At 45.1% G+C, this 21,995-nt stretch overlaps 2 protein-coding genes across 3 annotated transcripts; one reads left to right on the forward strand and one right to left on the reverse strand.

The window, feature by feature from the left end:
- Positions 1–2,822: 2,822 nt before the first annotated feature.
- Positions 2,823–6,841, reverse strand: LOC135395609 (uncharacterized). The gene is made up of 2 exons (XM_064626713.1): positions 5,442–6,841; positions 2,823–3,893 (listed from the first exon to the last, which is right to left on the reverse strand). The coding sequence occupies exons 1-2, from the start codon at positions 6,073–6,075 to the stop codon at positions 3,421–3,423; spliced, it is 1,107 nt and encodes a 368-aa protein (XP_064482783.1). The 5' UTR covers positions 6,076–6,841; the 3' UTR covers positions 2,823–3,420.
- Positions 6,842–10,286: 3,445 nt separating this feature from the next.
- LOC135395610 (uncharacterized) lies at positions 10,287–17,345 on the forward strand. 2 transcript variants are annotated; one of them, XM_064626714.1, is made up of 8 exons: positions 10,287–10,553; positions 10,645–10,754; positions 11,953–12,203; positions 12,307–12,363; positions 14,122–14,214; positions 14,669–14,733; positions 16,711–16,929; positions 17,159–17,345. In XM_064626714.1, exons 4-7 carry the CDS (start codon positions 12,318–12,320, stop codon positions 16,909–16,911), a joined length of 405 nt encoding a protein of 134 aa, XP_064482784.1. In that variant the 5' UTR covers positions 10,287–10,553; positions 10,645–10,754; positions 11,953–12,203; positions 12,307–12,317; the 3' UTR covers positions 16,912–16,929; positions 17,159–17,345. Both variants share the same exon structure in this region; 1 of them encodes a protein (XP_064482784.1).
- The last annotated feature ends 4,650 nt before the right edge of the window (positions 17,346–21,995 follow it).

Below are 21,995 nucleotides of genomic sequence, written 5' to 3' on the forward strand. Positions count from 1 at the left end.
CCCACCTCGGCACTAACTTAGTGCAGTACAGTCTGGATTTGATGCCAGAGCTAATACCGCCACGTGTAGTAGTTTTTGCTGTACAGACGGGTAGACAGTCTGTTGACTGCAACTGGAGATACAGAGTGACAAGACAAAACATCCCCCACACTGCAATGACGAAAAGACGAAAATTGCTGCAAGACAAAAATTTTGTGGTGTACGGATAAACCTATCCGTACACCACACTCCTACAGTATCCTCGAAAACCTCTGATGGGAGGCAAGTGGGATGACCAAGGGCTCACTTGCACGAGCCCTTGGTCATCACGAGCCCTTGCTGACATAGGCACACGAAGTGTGCCTATGTCAGCAAAATTTTCGTCTTGCCACTACATGTCTCCAGTTCCAGCCATCAGTATGCACCAGCTTGTCTCTCTTGCCAAGACACGCTTGTTTCGATGGTCCTAACGCTGATAGCCTTGATAAGACGTAGACTGGAACTCCCTCCTAATTGCTCGGACAACGCATCCAGGAACCTGTCGTCTGTTCCTTGGGCCAAGGTATCCCCAGACCCATCTTGTGAATGACGAGTATGCCGTGAACCTCAGGTAGCTGGAAAAGACAACACCACAGGACATTTCTTTTTGTTTAGCATCATATCTTGTGGGCATTTGCATACTTGCCAAATCTCTAGCAGTGTTGGGAAGACAATGGCCAGAACAGAAGAACAGACACTATCCCAACCTTGGAGTTCAAAGCCTGTGCATTCCCTAGCGAAAATTATCCTGATGGAGCCTGGTGGCCCACCAAAATATTCTGGTGGCACCTGGTGTCCCACCAAGGCAGCTCTGATTGGGTCTGGTGGACCGCCAGAACACATTTGGTGGCATCTGGTGGGCCACCAGAACACATTTGGTGGCATCTGGTAGGCCACCAGAACACATTCGGTGGCATCTGGTGGACCACTAGAACAGCTCTGGTGCGGTCTGGTTGGCCACCAGAACAGCTCTGGTGTGGTCTGGTGGGCCACCAGAAGAGCTCTGGTGCGGTCTGGTGAACCATGAGAACAGCTGCAGTGGGCTCTGGTGTACCACCAGAACAGTACTGCCCACTGACAAGATGCTTTACAATGACTGGTGGATAATCAGACCTTTAGTGTACTTCCAAAATGTAACTTTGGTGGAGCTAATGAAGGTGTATGGTTTGTGGCATCTGCTTTAAATATCACCAAAGTTCTGTCATAAAATTTGTTGGACGGATGACACCAATCCCAACATGCATCTTGCAGGAAAGCCTAGTTCGGCAGCTTGGATGGTGCGCTATAAGGCATGACATTTAAAGCAGGAATGGCAGCACGCAGTAAAAATTCTGCATGGTCATTCAGGTTACTTTTCATCGTTTAGGCATATACTACTTGCACATATGATATGCAAAAGATGCATCTGCATTTTCTGGTGATGTTCACAGGCCTGTTCACAAGTACATAATAATCATGACCATTGTCTGAAAGAGATGAATAGACTTGAGATACGACCATGTGAGGACAACTATTTTTACTTCATTTTGGCCATTTCTATTACACATAGCAGTATTCAGCTTTCATATAATTATAGGCATCAGTAGCACTGTACATATTCACTGAGCATATTTAAAAAGCAACATAATCAGGCAGTTCATAGAAAACCCTACTTCACGTTTAAAGCAAATGTACTTATATTCAACTCTGAATCATTCCCATCCAACAGACTGACAGTAACGTACAAAGCTAGCGAATGAAATTCAAATATTACATACAATATGCACATGTGCAAAGTGTGCAATATCTGTCTGGACATAGTACAACTCCCTATAGCCTTCGATGCAGTCAAAGCACGCAGTTCAGAGGTACAATAGGGAAAATGTGTTCATCTTAAAGTGGCAATAAAAAAATCCTGAGGCTGAGGTTCAAAGCAAGGTCCTGTGTGCATTGACAAAGAGGTAACATGAGGATTTTATGGTAAGCGCTCTCCAATGTAATTAGACACCCACATGATTTTTCAACTTGGATTGAAGGTCTGTCTTTGCACGGAGAAATCATGCATACAACAGTACGCATACTTCAGTGACATGCAATGCCCTGCATTTCGAAATGTTTTAGTGTGTGTGTACCTTGTCTGTACTTTGTCTCCGGGAGAACTGCAAAACTGGTTTACGGTGGCAAAGGGACAAGGCGCTGACCTCCACTGACTGGCGAACCAGAACGAGTTCCCCTTATTATGCCATCTGTGACGTGGCATCATACCTCCTAATCCTTGTTGTAGCTGGAGTGGAGACTTACGGGTGAACATGGAAACCCATGTTTTTGTGCGAGTTTTTTTTTTTTTTTCTGGGGAACAAATTGCACACATCAAAACGTTTTGCGCTATTCGGTATAATGACACACACTTTCGGCAGACATCTTAATCTGAATTTTTTTGGATGGCCCTCTGTGCTCTTTCATAGCAGCATACGGGGTAGAAATGCTGTAGGCTTATGTTGAAATCACGCATGAGTATGTATGTATGGTGCACTGGGAATATCATTCAAGATGCGTTTCTTTCCCTTGCTTCCCCTTGTGCATGGGTTCAGCTGCCTATGCAAGTGAGAAATACGTAAGAATTAATCTCTCTCAAAACTGTTTGGTATTTCGCATAAATAGTTGACATCCCCCACATCCAGAAAGACGCAGACACTGTCAAAACGATTGGCACAAAAAACGTAAAGTGCTTCTTCCGCTGGTGGGAGCACGCAAGTAACAATGTGACGAACTTCACCAAAACTACTTTGTTCAACAATGGCCTGCTTGCAAACCAAATAGATGTCATCTGTCGCTAGTTGCTTGTAGACCTGCTGAACTTCATAGTAGCCACCATTGTCGACCTTTATGAACTGCGAACACGTCTTTTGTGGCCTGAAATATTCCACAGAATGAAATGTACAGCTGTTGATCTGTGCCCGGAGAAACCGCTGTAGACTTCCCACGTTGCCGATATCTCTCAAGAACGTTTGCTGAATTGCAGTTGTCACATTGCCTGGCAATTGTTGTGACCCAAGGACACGACAAACAGAAGATTTCCTTCTTGTACCCCTGTACTGCTCATACAGTGGTGTCCATGCTTCCGGAAGTTCAACACTTTCATTTATTATGTCAACTTTTTGGTCCATGAGGCATCTTTCCGTTACTTGAAGAGGCACGCCGTTAGATGCTGTCACCTTCTTCACAATATCTCCATTGGCTCCCTCAAAGGGGAACATTGACGTACTCCGCAATGGGCCCAGGTTTAGCACTGCTTGCGGTAAGTGAAGTAATAGGTGCACATTGAATGTGCACTGTCCCTCACCATAAAGCAGAGGCACTTTGACACAAAAGTCACGGAGAACGTGCTCAGCCTCATCAACTTCATCTTCAGTGATGGTCTGTCTAATAAGGAGAAACACGGCATGACACAACTTTGAAAAGTGAAGCAGATAACGTAATGTGGTAGGATACCCTGAACACACGGAAGAGAATAGTAGAGCAGCCAGACTTCCACTCAGTCGCCTTCCACAAGGCACGGTCATTCAGTGCCCTCGGAAGACGAGAAAATGAAATGGGAGGCCGGATCCTGCATAGTCGTGCATTAACCTCATCCACGTATCGACCAATATATGCTTCTGCTTCTGAATGACTTAGCCATATTTCTGTCACTTGTTTGACAACTCCTTCAAGCACGCAGTGCATATAATCCGGACAGGCACCCCATGCGACATCAAAACTGCGAAGATAAAGCAAAGGGCTAAGCCCCTTGATTCCATTGACGACTTGGCCTGTGCGTGTTGCTTTCTTCATGTCCCGAGCTATTTCCACATGTGTTCGTTGCTGCACGTGCTCTCTGTAGGGGTACCGCAGGCTTCCTGATAAGGAATATATATTTTTTAGTAAAAGATGTACAAAATTCGCTAAATATTTTATTTGCATGCATACTGTTATATGGAAACTAATCATCAGTACATTAACAGTATAGGGTTCGTGGTTTTCGGCATTTTCCGAAAAATGCCGGAAAACACACCCCAAATGATTTTTTTCAGATTCGGAATATTCCGAAAAAATCCGAATTTCTCGTATCCTGACAGCTGCCATTCCTGGAACGGCAAAGAGAAGTCCCCTTGGAATCTCCCTTTGTCGACTATTTCTCAAGCGTGGCATTATCTTCGGGCTGTGCCCTTGTTTCGGTTTGCGTTTGTGTGTGTCGGTCGGTGTGTGTTTGTGCGGTCGGTGACCGCCTTTTGGCAGCACACGTACTTAGTGGCACACCTACCTTTAGTGAATTTACTATTCAGAACCTTTATGGTATGTTGTTGTCGTGTTAAAAAGAGATCACGAGTGTACGGAGCTCCCAAACAGTTTCAAAAGCCGATCGCTCATCTCCTGCCCTAGCCTTCTAGTTAATCTTTGTGTTTTTTCTATTCCTCTATCTACTCCCCTCCAGTTACTACTTGAAGTAACCCCTGTTTCCGTTCCTGAGGTACTTCAAGGCACTTCACTGTATGAGGACCTATTTGTTCTACGAGATGAATCTCGTATGGATGATATAAAGCGCGAGTTTTTCGAATATGCTGTATGCCCTGCCCCTCAGGTGGATATATCTCCTATTCAGTTTTGGACGACCCGTTCCAGCACATGGCCTTTGTTACCCCATTCTCCAAGGTCGAAAATAAAGTTGTTGTTTGGCCTTTGTTATCGCAGTGCGCCTCAAGCATACTGGGTATTCCTGTTTCTAGCGCTAATGTTGAGCGCGCGTTCTCTAAACTGCGTGTTATTAATCGCAAGGAGCGAGCCGCTATGACAGATGCGAGCATGATGATGTGCGCTTGCATCTATCACAACAAGAGGTAGTCTCCTTGTTTGCTGGTTTGGCACAGGCAATAAAAGACATTGGTAATGAAGCCATGAATCGATTCACTTCTTTTCGGTTCGTTGTCACTTCACGCGCAAAATAGGCTTTCCTTCATGCGAAATAAATAGATGCCCGTATTCGGGCATTTATTTTTTGGGTGGAATATAGATGCCGAAAAAAACCGATTTATAGTCCCCCATATAAATGCCGATAAACACCCCCCGAATTCCCCCGAATTGGGTTGAAAATAAATGCCGAAAACCACAAACCCTATATATAATGCTCATCTTAGAGTTGCAGAATCCAATCGCACTGCCACTCATACTTGTATGGCCAAACGTACTTCTGCTCGTTACGACTTCAATCCGTTGCAACTTTGATAATTTTCCATAATTTCCATGTGTTCAGTGATAATTTCATCGTCTTGAACTTGTATTTTGTTATCTGGCAAGCAATCTGAGTAGCACTATATCATGCTAGCACGTCCTTTACAAATAATTACACCGTTAATGGTATCTTACTTTGTACTACGAAGCCCACACCAAAGGTGACAAATAGCACATACCTTGCAGATGGACACCGGGGTGATAGCACCATGGGCAACCCTGAAAGCCATTAAACTGCTTCATATTAAGCAATGCTGCCCTTGCAGGGGAGTCGACGACAGCACAGACCACATGAACTCTTGATGCGATTTTCTCTCCTGCACTGTTCACCCACGAGAGTGTCCCAATTTCGTTAAATGCATTGGCGAAGGCTTTCAAGAAGAGGAACATGTTGGGATGTTTTCGAGAAAACCACAGTCCAGCAAGAGTAACATTCTGCCATCTAGGTATAGTGGGCAGCTCGTTGAGTATCATATGGATGGGCCATAGGGACGACGTAGTTGACTTAAAGACAGGAGAACCATCCGTTGAAAATGTAATGGTAAGGTCATTTGCTTTACATCCTAGCTCCTGACGCACTCTCTTGTACAAGGCACCACTAGTCAGATCGGTATAGACAGCGGATGTGGCAGCATGTATCCGTTCCAGGTTCTCCAGGAGCAGTCGTTGATACTTCTTCACTAGAAGTTGCAACTGTGCTCTTAAATCGAACATGATAAAAAAGTTCCCATCTCGTAGCATCTCTTTTATACTGTGCTTCGCTCTGCAGTGGGAACATTCTCGATCTTCACTGTCTTTTTCTTTGGCAGACATCCCAAGATAGCTCTGACAGTCTTTGCAAAAATAGTGAAACTTAAGGGGTGTAGTTCCGTAGACGGGCTTATGGATTTTTAAAATTAGCCATCGCGTTTGAAAGTTAAATAACACTTGGGAATGAACTAGGGTGATATAGCGGATCGGAAAATACAAGAATTATGAAAAAGTGTTGGGTAGAAAGTTGTTTATGAGCGTTTGTAAAATACCATTGAAAGCCGTACATTCACAGTGGCGGCCTTGTTAAGCCTAACACAGGTGGAGGCCGCCATCTTAGTAAGGCAGGGGAGCACTGAGGGCCAACTGGGGAGTGAAACATGTTTGACAGAAGCCGTCTGCTAATGAATTTCGCGGTCTTTTACGATTTGAAAGAAGAGAAAAGGTTCTGTTTTGTAGCAGTGAGAAAAATTTGACATTAGCCAATCTGGATCTAAAAGCACTTTGAAAGAGTTTTATTCAACAAAATACAGGAATGTCGAGTTAAGGAGGAAATGTTGAAAATAGAAATGAAAAACGGGGAATGTGTGCTATTGGAGGCTGTGTTTATGCAGAGTGTCCGTGACTGTAATATGGTAATATGAGGTTTAGTGAGGTTAGGTCAGGCCAGGTTTTTACATATTTCACTTGCTGGAGGCTGTGTTTGCGTAGACTGTGCAACCGTCACCAAGGTTAGGTCAGGCCAGGTTTCTACGTATTTCACTTGCTGGAGGCTGTGTCTGCGTAGACTATGCAACCGTCACCAAGGTTAGGTCAGGCCAGGTTTCTACGTATTTCACTTGCTGGAGGCTGTGTCTGCGTAGACTGTGCAACCGTCACCAAGGTTAGGTCAGGCCAGGTTTCTACGTATTTCACTTGCTGGAGGCTGTGTCTGCGTAGACTGTGCAACGGTCACCAAGGTTAGGTCAGGTCAGGTCTCTACGTATTTCACTTGCTGGAGGCTGTGTCTGCGTAGACTGTGCAACCGTCACCGAGGTTAGGTCAGGCCAGGTCTCTACGTATTTCACTTGCTGGAGGCTGTGTCTGCGTAGACTGTGCAACCGTCACCAAGGTTAGGTCAGGCCAGGTTTCTACGTATTTCACTTGCTGGAGGCTGTGCTTGCGTAGACTGTGCAACTGTCACCAAGATTAGGTGGGTTGAGCCTTTGTGTTTGACGTGGTGAAGATGTATGTAGGGTGAGAGATGTGCACCTGAAGGGCTTGTCAGTGAGTAAAGCACTGGAAAAGGAAAATTTGCATTATTGTGGTTGACATTATTGCATAATGTGAGAAATATGTAACGGTAAGTACTCACCACAGCCTGCTGGAAGGTTGGCGTTGTCCTGGATGGCCTATCAGAAAACGAATTTGGCATGTTCTTGAGGCGATGTTTTTTAGTACAAACCTGGATATGCTACGCTAATGTCATGCAAAATTTTGTCAAATGTGCCCTGATTGTTGCGCCTGCAATCACGGCGCCATAAAAACTCTAACAGATGCTCCCCCATGCTGTCATTTTTGACGCCCCGCCTTGCCAATTCTTGTCTGAGGGGCCTCCACTGTGACTCAATTTGGTTTGTGTTGGCCCCTGTGTCCGGATCGATGTAGTTTAAGCTATGGTTGACTGTCAAGTGTTCAAATCCATTCTGATCGAGCCCCATGTAGCCTTTCCAGCAATCAGTGATTATTACAGACTTCTCTTCTACATTGTTTTTGATTTGCGATAGTAGTGTTATCGCATCGCGCTTGTTGTCCCGACAAACTTCCAATCGTAGGTCATTAGTATGGATGTCAATCATGCCAATTACCCATGTCCCCTCTACGAGCCTCCCCTTATTGAATTTTCGCCTCCCAATTTTGCATTCATCTACCTCTACGACATGGCCGTCTCCCCCAATCTTCCCCATGTCCGAATAGGTAGTTTTTAGAATGTTACCACACAGCTCCCTGCAATAGTTGTACCAATCTGCGACAGTTTCTCGTGATGTTTTTTTGCCGTCGAATGATGACTCTATGACAGCCATGTCGTAGTTGTAGTCCCTAGCGTAAGAGTAAGTCAGTGCGATCACCTGTCTTGCTGACATACGAGTGCTTTCAAGCCAGGTGTTCGCCGTCACTGATTGTCGAAAAGACCCATTATCCCCGTGATTTTTTTGGCACCTGAACTTGCCGTATTCGCTTTCCGAGAGGTTTACCGCTAGGACCGTGCCGCAATAGGGACACTTTCGTGTTTTCGGGAGGATGCCGTTGGATTGGAGCCATTCCAGCGACGACTCCTTTGTCGCAAGTGCGACTCCGAGCTGCATCAGGTTGATGGGCATGGCAAGAGAGCGAATGTCTGCGTCCAACTGTTCGAGAATCGAGAGTACGAAGCGTGCAAGAAGCGTCTTCTGCGTCTGTCGTCTGCGGTTTTCGCGCCTTTTGCCTCCGGTGATTTGGCAAGAAGGGGGCGCTGTCGCGCTTCCGGTATGAGACTTCCGTTCTTCCGCCGCCGATCATCTGTGTGCTTTTCCAATATGGCGGACTTTTTGGTTAAAAAAGAGTCTGTTGAGTTCGATTTTTATACATTTTTCTAACATTACAGGTTGTTTTTCAGTGTGAGTCGATGCCTAATTTTTCGCTCTTTCGATTGGTGCTATTTTTATATTTTTGTTTGCTTTTTTTCTTCAAGAAAAAGCCATAAGCCCGGCTACGGAACTACATCCAACTTAAGCACATTACCTTTTGCATGGCTCCACAATTTTCTGAACAGAGCTCGGTAAAACATTATCGCCAAGAAGAGCATTGAGGAGCTTGAGGAGGCCGTCAATTTGGGTCCACGATAAGCCTGCTGCAACTGTATATGCAAGGATCAGAAGAATTGCCTGGGCAATGGTGGTTGTGCTATTGGGTAAAGTTAGCCTTGAGTAATGCTCTAAGAATAGCAGGATGTCACGGTCAGTGCTGGACTCCTCTTCTTCGAGTGCATCCTCTTCTTCTTCCTCATCCTCCCGTGGCCCGTTCATTATTTCGTCGTTTGCGAGAGAAGATTGTCCTTGACCTTCAACTTCTTGAATAACTTCCGCGTCGATATCAGGATCATCTCCGTCAGATCCCGAGTCGCAGGGTGTGCCTGCCTCATCGGTTCCAAACTGAATATCCCTCACCGCAGTTGAAGCAAGCCTAGCAGTGTTCGCATTGATATCAGAATCATCCCCGTCAGATCCCGAGTCGCCAGATGTGCCATTGTCCCCAAGTAATACATCACCCACCGCAGTTGTAGCACGTCTAGCAGTGCTCACAGATTGGAAATTGTGTCCCGAAGCATGTGAGGATGGATAACCAACGCTGGTCGCTCCCTGTCCTTCAGTCTGTCTCCTGTTGTTCCCTTTTTGAATATTTTTCCTGCGCCACGCTGTTTGCTTCGGAACAACGCAGTCAACACCTGGTTCTAGATAGCGCTTTCTTCGCACTTTCGCGGCGCTCATGACACATATGGGTTAACGTGGATCATGTATACGACGTAGTGCGCAGTATTCGGTGCACGGCGGTGTTTTGCACCGCGAAGAAAGTTGCAGAGGGTAAAACTTTCAAAATTTGCACACCACAATCGGTGAAAAAAGAAACTTCAGAGAACCTCCACCACGCTTGAAGACGATGACGATGATTTTGACAAGCTATCTTACAAGCAATGTACTTTGTGATTTTCACCCATGAAATAAAGATATAAAACTGTCACCAGTACAGTGCAACTGAAGTGGACAACGGCTGTATCTGCACATTCAATGCGAAAGCTATTCGGGAAAACCAAGAGGCTCGAAGACAGACATGACAGACACACGCAACACACACACAATGAATCACAGGAACTCGTTTATTTATGTATGCCTATCAACTTATATGCCCACGGGAACGAAGATAGTACTACCAGTATCGGTACTTATATAATATTGCCAGTACTTGAAAAATGTAATAACTTTCTGCAGCCTATGTGCGAAACTTCGTGGTACTAAAACTTTACACTAAACGTTCGAAGCAACCATAATTCATCAAACCGTCGGCTGATATATGTTCAGTTTTGAGCACGAAGTTCGTTAAGTTTGTATATAATAGACGACGTATTGACACAAACATGCATTTTTCTCGTTGAAAAACAGTCAACGTGAGGAGGCCGCTAGAGTACGGCTCGTTTCGTTTTAACTTCTCTTGTGGCTGCAAACATTGTGCTCATGTATGTGTGTATAAGGAGGCGTTGGTGTGTGTGTTCCTTTCTTTGTTTCTTCCCGCTAGTTGCGATTCATGCTGTCCTGCGTTCGCAAAGTCCGCAATGTATGCATACGTCCGGTATATTTTCGACAATGCGCGTCTTGTGGTGCCGATAACCAATGTCAAGGGGTTTACAATGCCAAGCGACATCACGGATTTCAACGGAAACACCGATTTTCCCGTGCATAAAGTGTACTGGTCAGGTGATGAAAAAACACGTGGTGGATACTACGACGCTGAAGTTATTTACTTGGCAGGTAGGTACCAGTTACTAGTGAAATGACGAAGTGGAGACTTCTTTTCTTTCCGCCTTGGATATATTTGAGCAGTGTCACGGTTCCGTTGCAGAAAAAGAAGACTACGCTCGGTCTCTCGGTGAACGGAAACGACTACGATCATGTGGACGGCGTGACCGCGGAAAGGACTGTCAGCAAGCTTCCCAGAAAAGGCCAGCAAAGGTGCGCTAGATCGATATTGCGATATTTAAAAGCGAGCCATTTTTTCTACACGAGACAGCGACTGCAGCCAGTGTTGTGTTCTGTAGTTTTCTAACGTGCAAATTGAACCCGCATCTCATAAGCATATACTCTTTCACATGGAAGCGTAACTAATAACTCTAGCCATTTTTTCATTGTCAACTCGTAGAAGTTAGAAACATGTTTAGCCACAGGATGTTTTCGATGGAACTATTAATTAAAATCTCACGCAAAATAAAAAGCCAGGTGTTGGATCAAAACCCCAACTGAATTAGGTGTGCCAATTGTGGCGCCCTAACAACAATGCTTTTTAGTGCCCCCGTCCAAACAAAATGCAAGTCGGCTGTATTATGTGTATGAGGTGTGCTTTAGTAGAGATGACACTTATTTAGTAGTGATCAGTGTCATTCAGTGTCGTGGCATCTCTTATGGCTGTTCCTTTAATGCCATTACTCTGTATGTCAGCCAGGCAGATTATCATGTAACTGTCCGCTGGGTGGGCAAAAGAGCTAATCGGTATGCTTCTTCGAAGAATTTTGTCCAACAACTTTCCTGATTGTGTGCCCTTTTATCATTAGTATATTACTCTGCAAAAAACGTGTCTGACGAAATCGGTTATTTGCTATAAAAAACAGTGACTGTCAGTGTTCTTTTTCTTTTTTGATAATTTTTGCTGAGGGTCCAGGTAGATGAAACAGGTTCCAAAATTGTCCAATGTAAAAGTAGAATGCTTTAAGTTTTTAGTTTAAAAACTAATTATTCATGATAGTTAGCTCTGAGACAAGGAACAAGGAGGGACCTACATGCACGTCTTAAGACATTTTATTTCCCTCCTTGTTCAGCATCTCGGCAATTTGCAGTCAAACGTAAAATTTAGGATTTTTATGACCTGCAGGTTTTCAAGTCATGGATCGTCACCACCAGCTCGCTTACCACCTAACTTTTCTTTCGTTACGATTTTTATTTCACTAGTAAGCATATGCAGATGAGCAGCTTAGTGCTCAATTCTTGGTCGATATCTCAAGGATCTTTATCAAAAAGAAAGTTATTTGACAGTGTCACCTGCATGAATTATGCAGCCGGGGGACCCCTGTTAAACACCGTAAATAACTGTATTTTGTTTCTGATGATTGCGTTTTGTTTGTAAGAGGAGGGTGTATAACATCATTGGCATTCGCAGGTTGATGCAAGCCAAAGCAAAAGGGCACGCTTGCAGGTGCGCCGCCAGCAGGAGCTGGATATGTTGGAAGACCTTGACAGTGAAGACGATGAAGTAGTTCCAAAAAGCTTGCTCAACGAAAGAGATGAACATGTTCGCTATCTTGAAAAAGAGATAAATGCGCTAAGGAAGCAAAATATGTGCCTGCAGAAAGCTCTCTGCACAAAGCTCTCTGGATGCTGGTGCTCAAAGCGAAAGCTCTCTGGATGCTGGTGAGTACCATGTATCACAGAACCTCAGTGCTTAAGCACAGGTGCTGATCGTATTCGTAATGTAAATTAATTCTGCATTTTTCTTCCTTTCTGTAATCAACAGAAATCCGTCTGATGTCAGATACGTGCCACAACGCAGCTCTACGTGGAACCGTTCAGGGTCAGTGTATCGTTAGGCAAGAAGTAGAGATAGTCGCAGTCACAGGCGGAGCAATTTAATCAGGTTCATTAGGAAGACTGCCTAAACGAGAATGAATTGTGCGCAGTTCGGCACGATGGAGATGAGTGGGATCGGGATCATCTTAACAGAATGTTCATGCATGTCACAGCAGAAGTGTTAGAATAGTAATAGTGCGAAATATTTCAGTGAGTTTGTAAAAAGAAGTCTGTCTATTACCTCTGGAGGCTGCGATTATTTTCGATGTCTGCAGACATGTGAAATAGTCGCATTGTTAGCAATAATTGACATTCATGCACACGTGTATTACCTATCTTGTGACAGCACTTGTTGAAACCTACTTAGGATGGGAAAAGAAGACTAGGGAACCTAGAAGAGACCCATGCAAACAATGTCTCAAGAAGTCATTTCGGAATTCAAGCATCGTCCCCTCTGTTCCTTCCGTGTTTTGTAGTTCTTCATGTGGATGTCATCGTCAAGTTTTTATAGTTATTCCCTGGTCATGTAGTGCCTCAACATATATTTATAACATCTGCTCACTTCCTTCTAAAAGGGTCACTAAAATGCAAAAGCAGGTTGACTTCGTTGCACGCTATGTTTTTTAAATTTCTACTGGTATTCATAATTTCGCTTTCATTCCATTGCAGAATGAATTGAAACCTACAATCGACATTATACAGGATTTTTTCTTGCTTTGGTGCTAAGCACTGAACGTTGTTTCAGCGCATGCATCATTGTTGTTAGCTTACGCTTGTAGTGACCCTTTAAATATCCTTTCACTGAAATGTGTCTGCTAAATCCAGATGCCTAGGCCGTTAACACTTACCACATTTGCAGTGTGGATAAGTGAGGGCTCTATCTTTCATATAACTTATGCAGAATTAAAATTTATATGTGCAGATAAGCCTGAAGTGGAGGCCAGCTGGCCAGTGCTAGCAAACAGGGAAAGCACACAGGAGGAGGAGGAGGAGTGTCGTTGGGAGGAACCCGAGAGGTCTGCCTGCCTGATTAGGCGGCATGTTTCTCGGGAAGGGAAAGATGGTGGAGAGGAGGAAAGGGTGAAGTGGAAGACCGGGGGGGAGGATAGCTGCGTCCATGGGCCGACTTCAGGGGAACTGTGCCGGCATACGCCTATTACACATCTGAGGGAAACCCAGGAAAAACCCCAGACGGCACAGCCGGCTCGCGGATTCGAACCGCGGACCTCCCAGTCTCCAAGCGCACGCGTTACCGCTGCGCCACCGGAGCTGGTGGAAAGCACGCAAAAAGGCATTTCCCACGCATTGCATGTCAGATGATCCCAGTGTGCTTGGACATTCGAAGGGTTTTAGAATTTCTAAATAGAACGAGGACGGCCTGAACGCTGAGAACAAAAAAAAGTATAATGGAAGATGAAAGTAATTGAAAAGGTTAGCAGGCGTATATCCTGGCGTGTGATTTTGACCACTGGCAAGCCTAGAAATGGCTAGTAATTTGGTAACTGCAATGACGCATTGCAAGAGAAGCTGAAAGGTGTACTGCACACACATTTGGGTTTGAAATATCTGCCAATACGTTTCACTTCATATACTTTCATCATTCACTTCACATACTTCAAAACAGCGTTGGAGTTGCACAGGCTTACATTTAAAATACTGTGAATTTCACAATACAAGGCAGACCAGGATTCTAACCTTTTCTGTGATAGTCTATTCACTCTTCTTCTGGTTATATATTTTATATGTGCTGTGATTGGAACAGATAAGACTCAACATGAGGACGTCACCCACACAACCATGGAAGAACCATGCACTGCAGCATCTGAGGTTGAAGAAGAGTGCTTCCTAGATAATGGTAGGTGCTGATTCTCTGTTTGTAACTTCGAATTTTGCACTTGCACTCCAACCAAACTTTATAGCTAAGTGCATCTCAATGTCACTGAAACACAGCCCTAGCTGACTTTATTTGTGCAACAGGTACCCCATCCTCTGCTACGGCGCAGGTTCCTGAAAATGGGTCCCAGAGCGATTTATTTCCAGAGGATCCTTTTGTAGGATGTAAGCCAGTATCATATGGTCCCTGCCTTCACACCATGGTGTAGCGCACTTCATTCTTAATAGCCTTTCTGAAGACTGCTGTCTCATACCTACGGGGTGATTGGTACATAACTTTCTGGGCGATGGATGGTTGTATATGTGGCAGTCAAGCAATTGCCTCCTAATTTATTGACAGATTAAAAATTTTGGTGGTTTCCTTACTGGTAATTCTACAGAAGGTCATTAAAATAGCTGAAATTTTTGTCTTTCAGTTGGACAAGCTGGCAGTTCAAACATTGGGCCAACCTCTCCGTGTCTCCCTGAAGGATGTGATGCTGTAAGAGATGTTTCGACTTCTGTGATGCTCGCTTTTGATGTCCCACTGAGCAGAGTCTCATTTGGCAGATACGTAAATAGTGCTACAGAAATGTGGTTGTATTAATGACATAGTCCTTGAAATCACTAGTCCTTCAAATGTATGGGTCCGTCACTAAAATTTTGCCTGGCGAGTGAAGTGCAAACTCCTTCCTCTAATGCAGAGTGCCCTAACTAGACCAGGGGTTCTGAAACTTTGTGGGCCCAGAGAACCCCTCCAGACTTGCAGGAATACTGGAGGAACCCGCGCCCAGCTTGCAGGATCTACTTTTCCAAGAACAAAAGTGGGATCATACAAAATTAATAATAGAACACAGTTATTTTTATTTCACCAAACAAAAAATTACCTACATTGGGAAGAACCCCAGTGGGATTTAGCCGTGAATATAATGTGCTAGGGAGCGCGTTCCTGATACGTTATCTACTCTCATATAATGCGCACGTTTTTACCCATAGACATCATGCCTTTGAGGGGGTGCGTTCAATACGCGGAGGAAAATTAGAACCCGGATTTTATTCCGCGATCGAACGTCACGATTGTACCTCATCATTGTGATTTATTCTGAGGTATCCATAGTGCTCCTCCGGGAATCGAATGTCGCGGTTGATTCTGAGGTGTCTGCGGTGATCTCCTGGGAATCGAATGTCGTGATTTATTTCGAGATATCAGCGGTGATCAACCAGATATCGAACGTCACGATTCTGCCTCATCGGCGTGATTTATTCTGATATATCCTCGCAATCGATCGTCACAGTTCTACAGCATGAAATGATCTTCCGTTCTATCAAGCGTGGACGAAATAACCTCAATATCTGTTGCATTCGTCATTCATTACTCTGGTGCCAGGTGCTCCATGTGGTTGACAGTGCGACGCAAGCGCGCTACCGTGGCAGGCTGGAGTTGCGCATGACGATCCTGCCATGCTACTAAAGTCAGGAAACGTTTAATGTGCGGGGAGCAGAAAAGTAACAGTATTTCAGCACTCAAGTTGGGGCGTGTTCAATAGGCAAGTGCGTCCAGTATGCCAGTAAACATGTAGCTCGCCCTCTCGGCAGCTGCCCGCAGAACCCTTGGTATGGTGTCGTGGAACCCCTGGGTTCCGCGGAACCCAGTTTGAACTCCTGAACTAGACGATCGTGTTTGATGTGTTCCCTTGCTTACCGCTGAACCAGGAGCGTCATCTTTTGTGGAAATCACTTATGTGATTTAGCTTTGCTTGCATGTAATATGGCTACGTAGACAGGGTTCTTTGCTTTCGGGTTAAACCTGACTTTTCATGACAGTTAATTCCCCTTGAACAAGTTTTCAAGAATTCGGGTGAAACCTGATATCTACCCGAAATCCTTGCAGTCATCCTACTTGTCGTTCTAGGTGGACCACCGGAACAGTTGTCGTAATATCAGCAAAAGGGAGCTATGTGTAACAACCCATTTGTTCTCCTTTTATAATCCCCCCTCCCCGTACGAATCAAAGGCGAGTTTTTCTGGAGCTCAGACAAGTGTTTGAATACCAAGGTGATTAACTCCCCAGTTTTGAGCATATATAAGATTCTCGTTTCTCATCCCAGTGTAGCAGCAGTGGCTTGTTGCGTATGCTTTTGGTTTCAACCGAAATTTCCCCGATGGCGCATCAAGCAGGGATCATAGCACCTGAATTCTTCTCTATAAATATCAACAGATTTCTTCCCTCTTTACCAAATTTGAAAAATCATAGAACCTGAAAACAAAGAACACTACGTAGACATACAGTGGGTGACCTATGCATGGGATTGCCAGTTTGAGAACCCGTGTTTTCCAAATGACTGAGTGGGAAACATTGCACCTTTTACCATGAACAGAGTCCAAACGCACCACCTCCGAGAAAAGTGGTTAACCACCTTATAAGGTGGTGCAGTTTGAATGCGTACGTTGTCAGCTGCGTTGTTATGCTAAATTTCAGGTTGACCTTGAAGGTGGAATTAAGATTCCGAAAGACAAGTGGGACATCCTTAACAGGCATGAAGAGGAGATCAAGTTAAAGAACTCGCCGTCTCAATTTGGGGATCAGAGGTGCTGGCCGAACGAACGTTCAGCGGGACACTTTCTAACAGGGCCAAAGCAGAAGGAAAAACAGCAACATTCCCTGCGCTATCCCCTGTGAAAGTTCAGGCTATGAGGAGTGAGTATATTACGTACTGTTTTCGTATGCACTAGTACGTGTAGTGGGGTTCAAATTATTCTGCCAGGTGACCATCAATGTGTGCAACTATTTTTTATTGGTTGCACAGGGTGTAGGTGAAGTGATTATGTTGCAGTGATGTAGCACTTGTTTTACGGGTTCTGCTTTGTCAGACCGGTCTTTTCATTGTGGTGTTAGACATTGATCACCAATGCTGTGAATCTTTCAGGTATACTTATTTTCTCATGTTCCCACACACGTGCCTATGTGAACTACCTCACATCTAAGAAGAATTTAACAGATGCCAACGACATCAAAAAGAAGACGTCCATGATGAGAGTATATGTAAGCCAAAAAGTGATCTTCGCCGAAGACGCAAGACATGAATACAAAAAAAATATACTTTTTATACACATATAGAACTGCCTTGACTACCTTTTCTTGAACACATCTACAGAATTATATCTATAAGTTTCCAAAGCTTATTTTATGGCTGTGCCATGCTGAAAGGGAGCATATCTGGTGCATTCTTTCGTCCCACCATCAGCCTTGATGACACGTCACACAGCCACGTCTGGTGGCGCACCAAAACACCAGAGCTGGTGGTCCATCACATCTGGTGGCCACCAAGGTCCAATAACACACCAGACCACCAGCCTTGATGGTCCACCAGGATCATTTTTTTCAATAGGGTTCATTCCTTAGTTCCAGGGCCTCCCGCATTTTGAATGTGGAAGGTTGGCAGGTGTGCAACATAGTACAACAGAGAAATGTCCGCCTCTTTCAGGATGAGCCCGATTCCAACTGCTAACTCCCTCCCAAACCAGCTTCCCTCAATTTTGGCAAAATCCAATTTCTCTCAAAATATGTTACTCTTACATTCTTCAGTAACATGCTTCCCCCCTTCATTGGCACCTCAAATGCTTCTGTTTTCAGACTTGTAAGACTTTCCTTCAGAGTTTAAAATTCCCACTGGATTCAAGCAGGGTTTTTTTGTTGCCAATCAGGGCATGGCTAACTGGCATAATTGAGAGCATGTCGAGACTAGCTGAGGCGGCTGTGTTGCTTCATTTTTCCTAATGGTATTGTTGGACCAGGATTCTCTGGATCGTTCCACGGCTGTCGTCCACGCTTATGATTTATGGGGGCAAACTTGTGTAGGCCAAAAAGCTGCTGAGAATAGTCGCCCTTTTGTATATATACAGCCCTTGCCCACTTTAGGTGCGACAATTTGCATAAAAAACAACACCCGACTAGCACCCGAGTCTACCCTTCCGAATCTTGATGGGGGGTCATTTAAACCAAAAATTAGTTATGGTCGTAATCATATAGCAAACGAGAGAGCACTGCAGCAGGCTTACCTGTGGTCCTGGGGATTGAGTCGCCTAAAATGTTGATCGTAGCGGCAGATTTGAGGCGCGTAAACCACTAGAAGCTCCCTACGGAGGCAGATGTCCCTGAGTAATGGGTGTTGTGTTATCCACTGCACGGCGGCACTGCTGCACATTTCTACCGCCCTGGCAACAGAATGGCAACACAGGCGCTCGTCGGGCCCCTGTGGGTCGCAGACTCGACACAGACACCCGCCGATTTCAACATTCTAAACTGTTTCGCACATCCGACGGGAACCATGCAAAGAGATACGTCACCTAAAAATGTCATCCCGCGGGTTAGCCGCAGCCACATCTCGTGCATGGTCGGCGGGTTCAAGAGGCATTGGGTACGTAGAGTATGGGTCATCATCCAGCATTAGCTCGTCGCCGCTAACGCTAACATGTTCGTCAGAATCTCCTCCAGACAGAGAAACGTCACTCTCGTTTTCCGACTCCATGTTTGCTCCCCTCGCTTCGATCGCCAAACAGGCGCGCGGCTCGCATTTGGCCAGGGCGCGCGCTGATTGGCCTTATCCGAGTAACGTTTGCTCCCACTTTTAGAGAGCGAGGGCGCAAGGATTCCGTTTTCTTTTTCATCGGATTGCGCGAAAAGTACGCCTCGGATCGAAATGGTATTTTCGGGCCCACGTCAGTGGTCGGCAAGGAATTAGAATTCGCATTCGTTTCGAAATTGACCTCGGAGAATGCGACTGTCCCTTTAAGAGAGGATACGACCTGCGGAGCTCCATGTATTTTCTATGGGGGAAAATGTGGCTTAACTGTGTGGTAACCAGGGCTGCGGAGTTGTGTCTCCGGAGTTGGTATGATTCCGGAATTATTCCAGATTTATCAGAGCCCGGAATGGAATTGGAATGGAATGGCGGAAAGTGTCCTAGGAATGGAATGGGAATGGAAATAGGCAGTTTTTCGCAGGAACGGATTTGGAATGGAATGGGGTGGGCGCCCCGGTGGCTGCTGGGCTAGCCAGTACGGTTACCGGTCCCTTTTCTTTTATTCATGGAATTAACGGAATCGAATGGGGTCGCAAAGCCCATTCCAGGAATGGGAATTGGCCATACCTTTTCATTCCGAGGAACTGAAAGAAATGAAATTATCACAAACCTCCATTCCTCGGAATGGAATTGGAATGGAATAGGTGGCCCCATTCCGCAACCCTGGTGGTAACTACTGAACCGATTTTGAGGAAACCGGTATTGTTCGAAAGCTCTTTGAAAGCTTGTGGGGAAATGGGACTGAAACTGTGAGTACTGTGAGGGCTATTCGCACGCTTTCAATATTCACCTTGCTTCGGTGACGCCCTATGCCTTTTTGACCACAGAGGACAGAAATTAGTCGTTCGCAGTTAAAGCGATTGAAACCGACGAAATTACACAATCAATTCATACATTTTTGATTTGGATGACGCCCGCTACATACACTTTAGACTGGTTCCGATATTGGACGACTCACACAAAAAGTTCGCTTTCCCACCGCTACGTGGCCACGCAAAGCGCCACCTTTAGTCTGTGCACGAGGCGTATAAAGGGAAATATTACAGAGTAGTGAGCAAAATGGCACGTTACCTTCTGTATTGGTACCAATGAAATAAAACGCATGTGAACGCTTTAAACTGTACATCCGACGTGTCCAACACAGCAGCGGTAAGTCCCCTGGCCCCTTAAACAAAGAAAACGGTGCTTTCCCGCCGGCAGGGTACCTGCGTGTGACGGCTATCGGACCCATTCACCTGGGGAGGACCTGGCTCCTGCCCACACCAGCCCCGATCCTGTACGGCTCGAGAAAACGAAAAAGAAAAGGCCCTGACCAGCCACAACCTGCATGTGTCGGCCTTCGGACATCATCCCCCACTCACGTCGAAGGGGACCCGGCTCCTGCCCACGCCGGCACTGTGACCTGGCAAAGAAATGAACAAAAACCCAAAGAGGTCCAACACCATTCCATGGTGTTGCAAGAAAGACACAACACACAGACACAACATTTCTCAAACACAGCAAACTTTAATGGTCGTCCATTAAAGGGAAACTTCGCAAGGATTCGAAAAAAATTGGGTGTGCAACATACCGAACACGGACCGCTCCCTTGATACTGAATACAACATTCGCATTCATATAGGGCGAGTAATTAATTCGTAAATGATGACAATTAATACCAAACCGAAACTAAAATGCAAGGCGCACAGCGGTTCGAGCGGAGGAAGATACTGTGACGTCACCCAGCATTGTCGTCTGCTACCAAGCTTGCATTCCTCCATGCCGGATGACGTCAGCAGTGCAGCTTTCAGCGCCCACTTGCTCCACAGAGGCGAAGCGCTCACTTCGTAATAATTCGTTCGAATAAAATCTGCGCACTTTGGGAACGCGATGCTTCGTATGTATGTTCCTGACGCCGCAATGGTTACTGCTATGTCACAATCTTTGTGGTGATTTTCTTGCGGAGTCCCAGTTTAAGGTTTGTTGGTGTCGCTCTTCCCTGTCTCAGGTTTCGTCCTCTTCGCAGTTATTCCCGGTCTAGTCAGCAACCTTCAACTCCTGTCAATCCCACTCTTGGTGCCACAGGGGTGTCCTCCAATGTCTATTGGAAAAAATGTCTTGAGGTTACTTCAGAAATCCTGACGTTACCTCAGGTTATCTTGAGGTTGTCTGAAGTTACCTCAAGGACCCTTGAGGCTCTACCTGAGGACCTCAGCCCTGGCTGTGAGTCTTCTAAGGTTATCTCAAGAAAGTCTAAGGTTCTGCCTCAGGACCCCAGACCTGGCTGCGGTTCTTTTAAGGTTCCGCCTCAAGACCTCAGACCAGGCTGTACCTCTCCTACGGTACCCTCAGCGAATCTTGAGGATCAACATAGGGCCTCACAACTTGGTACACCTTACAGCCCTGGGAATTGCTGTGGCAATTTTTCAGGGTCCCTTTACGTTGGAGAGGTTCACAAGTTTTTTAGTAGAATTTAGTTTGGTAACTTTGAATTTAATTATGTTAATTTCATTAAATTGATAGCGTTAATTAACCCTACACCAAACCGTAATGCCAAAACATCACATGAAATTTCATAAGTGTCATCCATATAAACCGTCACAAAGACCTCAATTATATTATTAAATTCAATTATATTCAGTTATAAATTAAGGGTCTGCTCGCACAGCAAGCGTCCACAATTTGTACACCAATACGAACGTTACAGAAAAATCACAATGAAAGAATTGCTAAACAGCAATTACTAAAACCCGAGACTAGAGAACAAAGAAAACAGACGTTCTCTGTCCGCGTGTGTCTGTTTTCATAGCTCCCAAGTGTCAGGGGCTTTGGTAATATACAAACAGAAATCACATTCCTCGTGTGAAAAAAAAATACACCGACTAGTGATTTTTGCATGAAAACCTTTGCATCTGAAAACCCAGCGCGAATTTTATAGGATAAACGGTAGAAGTCACGCGTGAATTTCTATTAGAGGTTCGAATGGATAGATAAAACTGCAAACAGGAGTCGTTGCGATACTTTATGCTTCTATGAGCTTCATACAGGTTAGCGTGCGCCATTACAATGAAATGTTGTGCAAATAATCTACAAAAGATGGAATATTTGGTTAGTTTAGGAAAAACAGCGCGGGACAAACGCAACATCGGTGTCGTTTTTACAGCTCCAACTCAGTGACTTCGCTGGAGCGAAGCATACCTAT

This window comes from Ornithodoros turicata, chromosome 5 (genome assembly GCF_037126465.1).
Source record: "Ornithodoros turicata isolate Travis chromosome 5, ASM3712646v1, whole genome shotgun sequence".
NCBI lineage: Eukaryota > Metazoa > Arthropoda > Arachnida > Ixodida > Argasidae > Ornithodoros > Ornithodoros turicata.

Excerpts from the sequence above, each read along its gene's own strand:
- LOC135395609 (XM_064626713.1), bottom strand. The coding sequence starts at position 6,075 with ATGTCTGCCAAAGAAAAAGACAGTGAAGATCGAGAATGTTCCCACTGC. Across the intron at positions 3,894-5,441 it reads CCCCGGTGTCCATCTGCAAG|GAAGCCTGCGGTACCCCTAC; the intron begins GTATGTGCTATT and ends ATTCCTTATCAG.
- LOC135395610 (XM_064626714.1), top strand. The coding sequence starts at position 12,318 with ATGTCAGATACGTGCCACAACGCAGCTCTACGTGGAACCGTTCAGG. Across the intron at positions 12,364-14,121 it reads TCTACGTGGAACCGTTCAGG|ATAAGACTCAACATGAGGAC; the intron begins GTCAGTGTATCG and ends TGATTGGAACAG. Across the intron at positions 14,215-14,668 it reads AGAGTGCTTCCTAGATAATG|TTGGACAAGCTGGCAGTTCA; the intron begins GTAGGTGCTGAT and ends TTTGTCTTTCAG.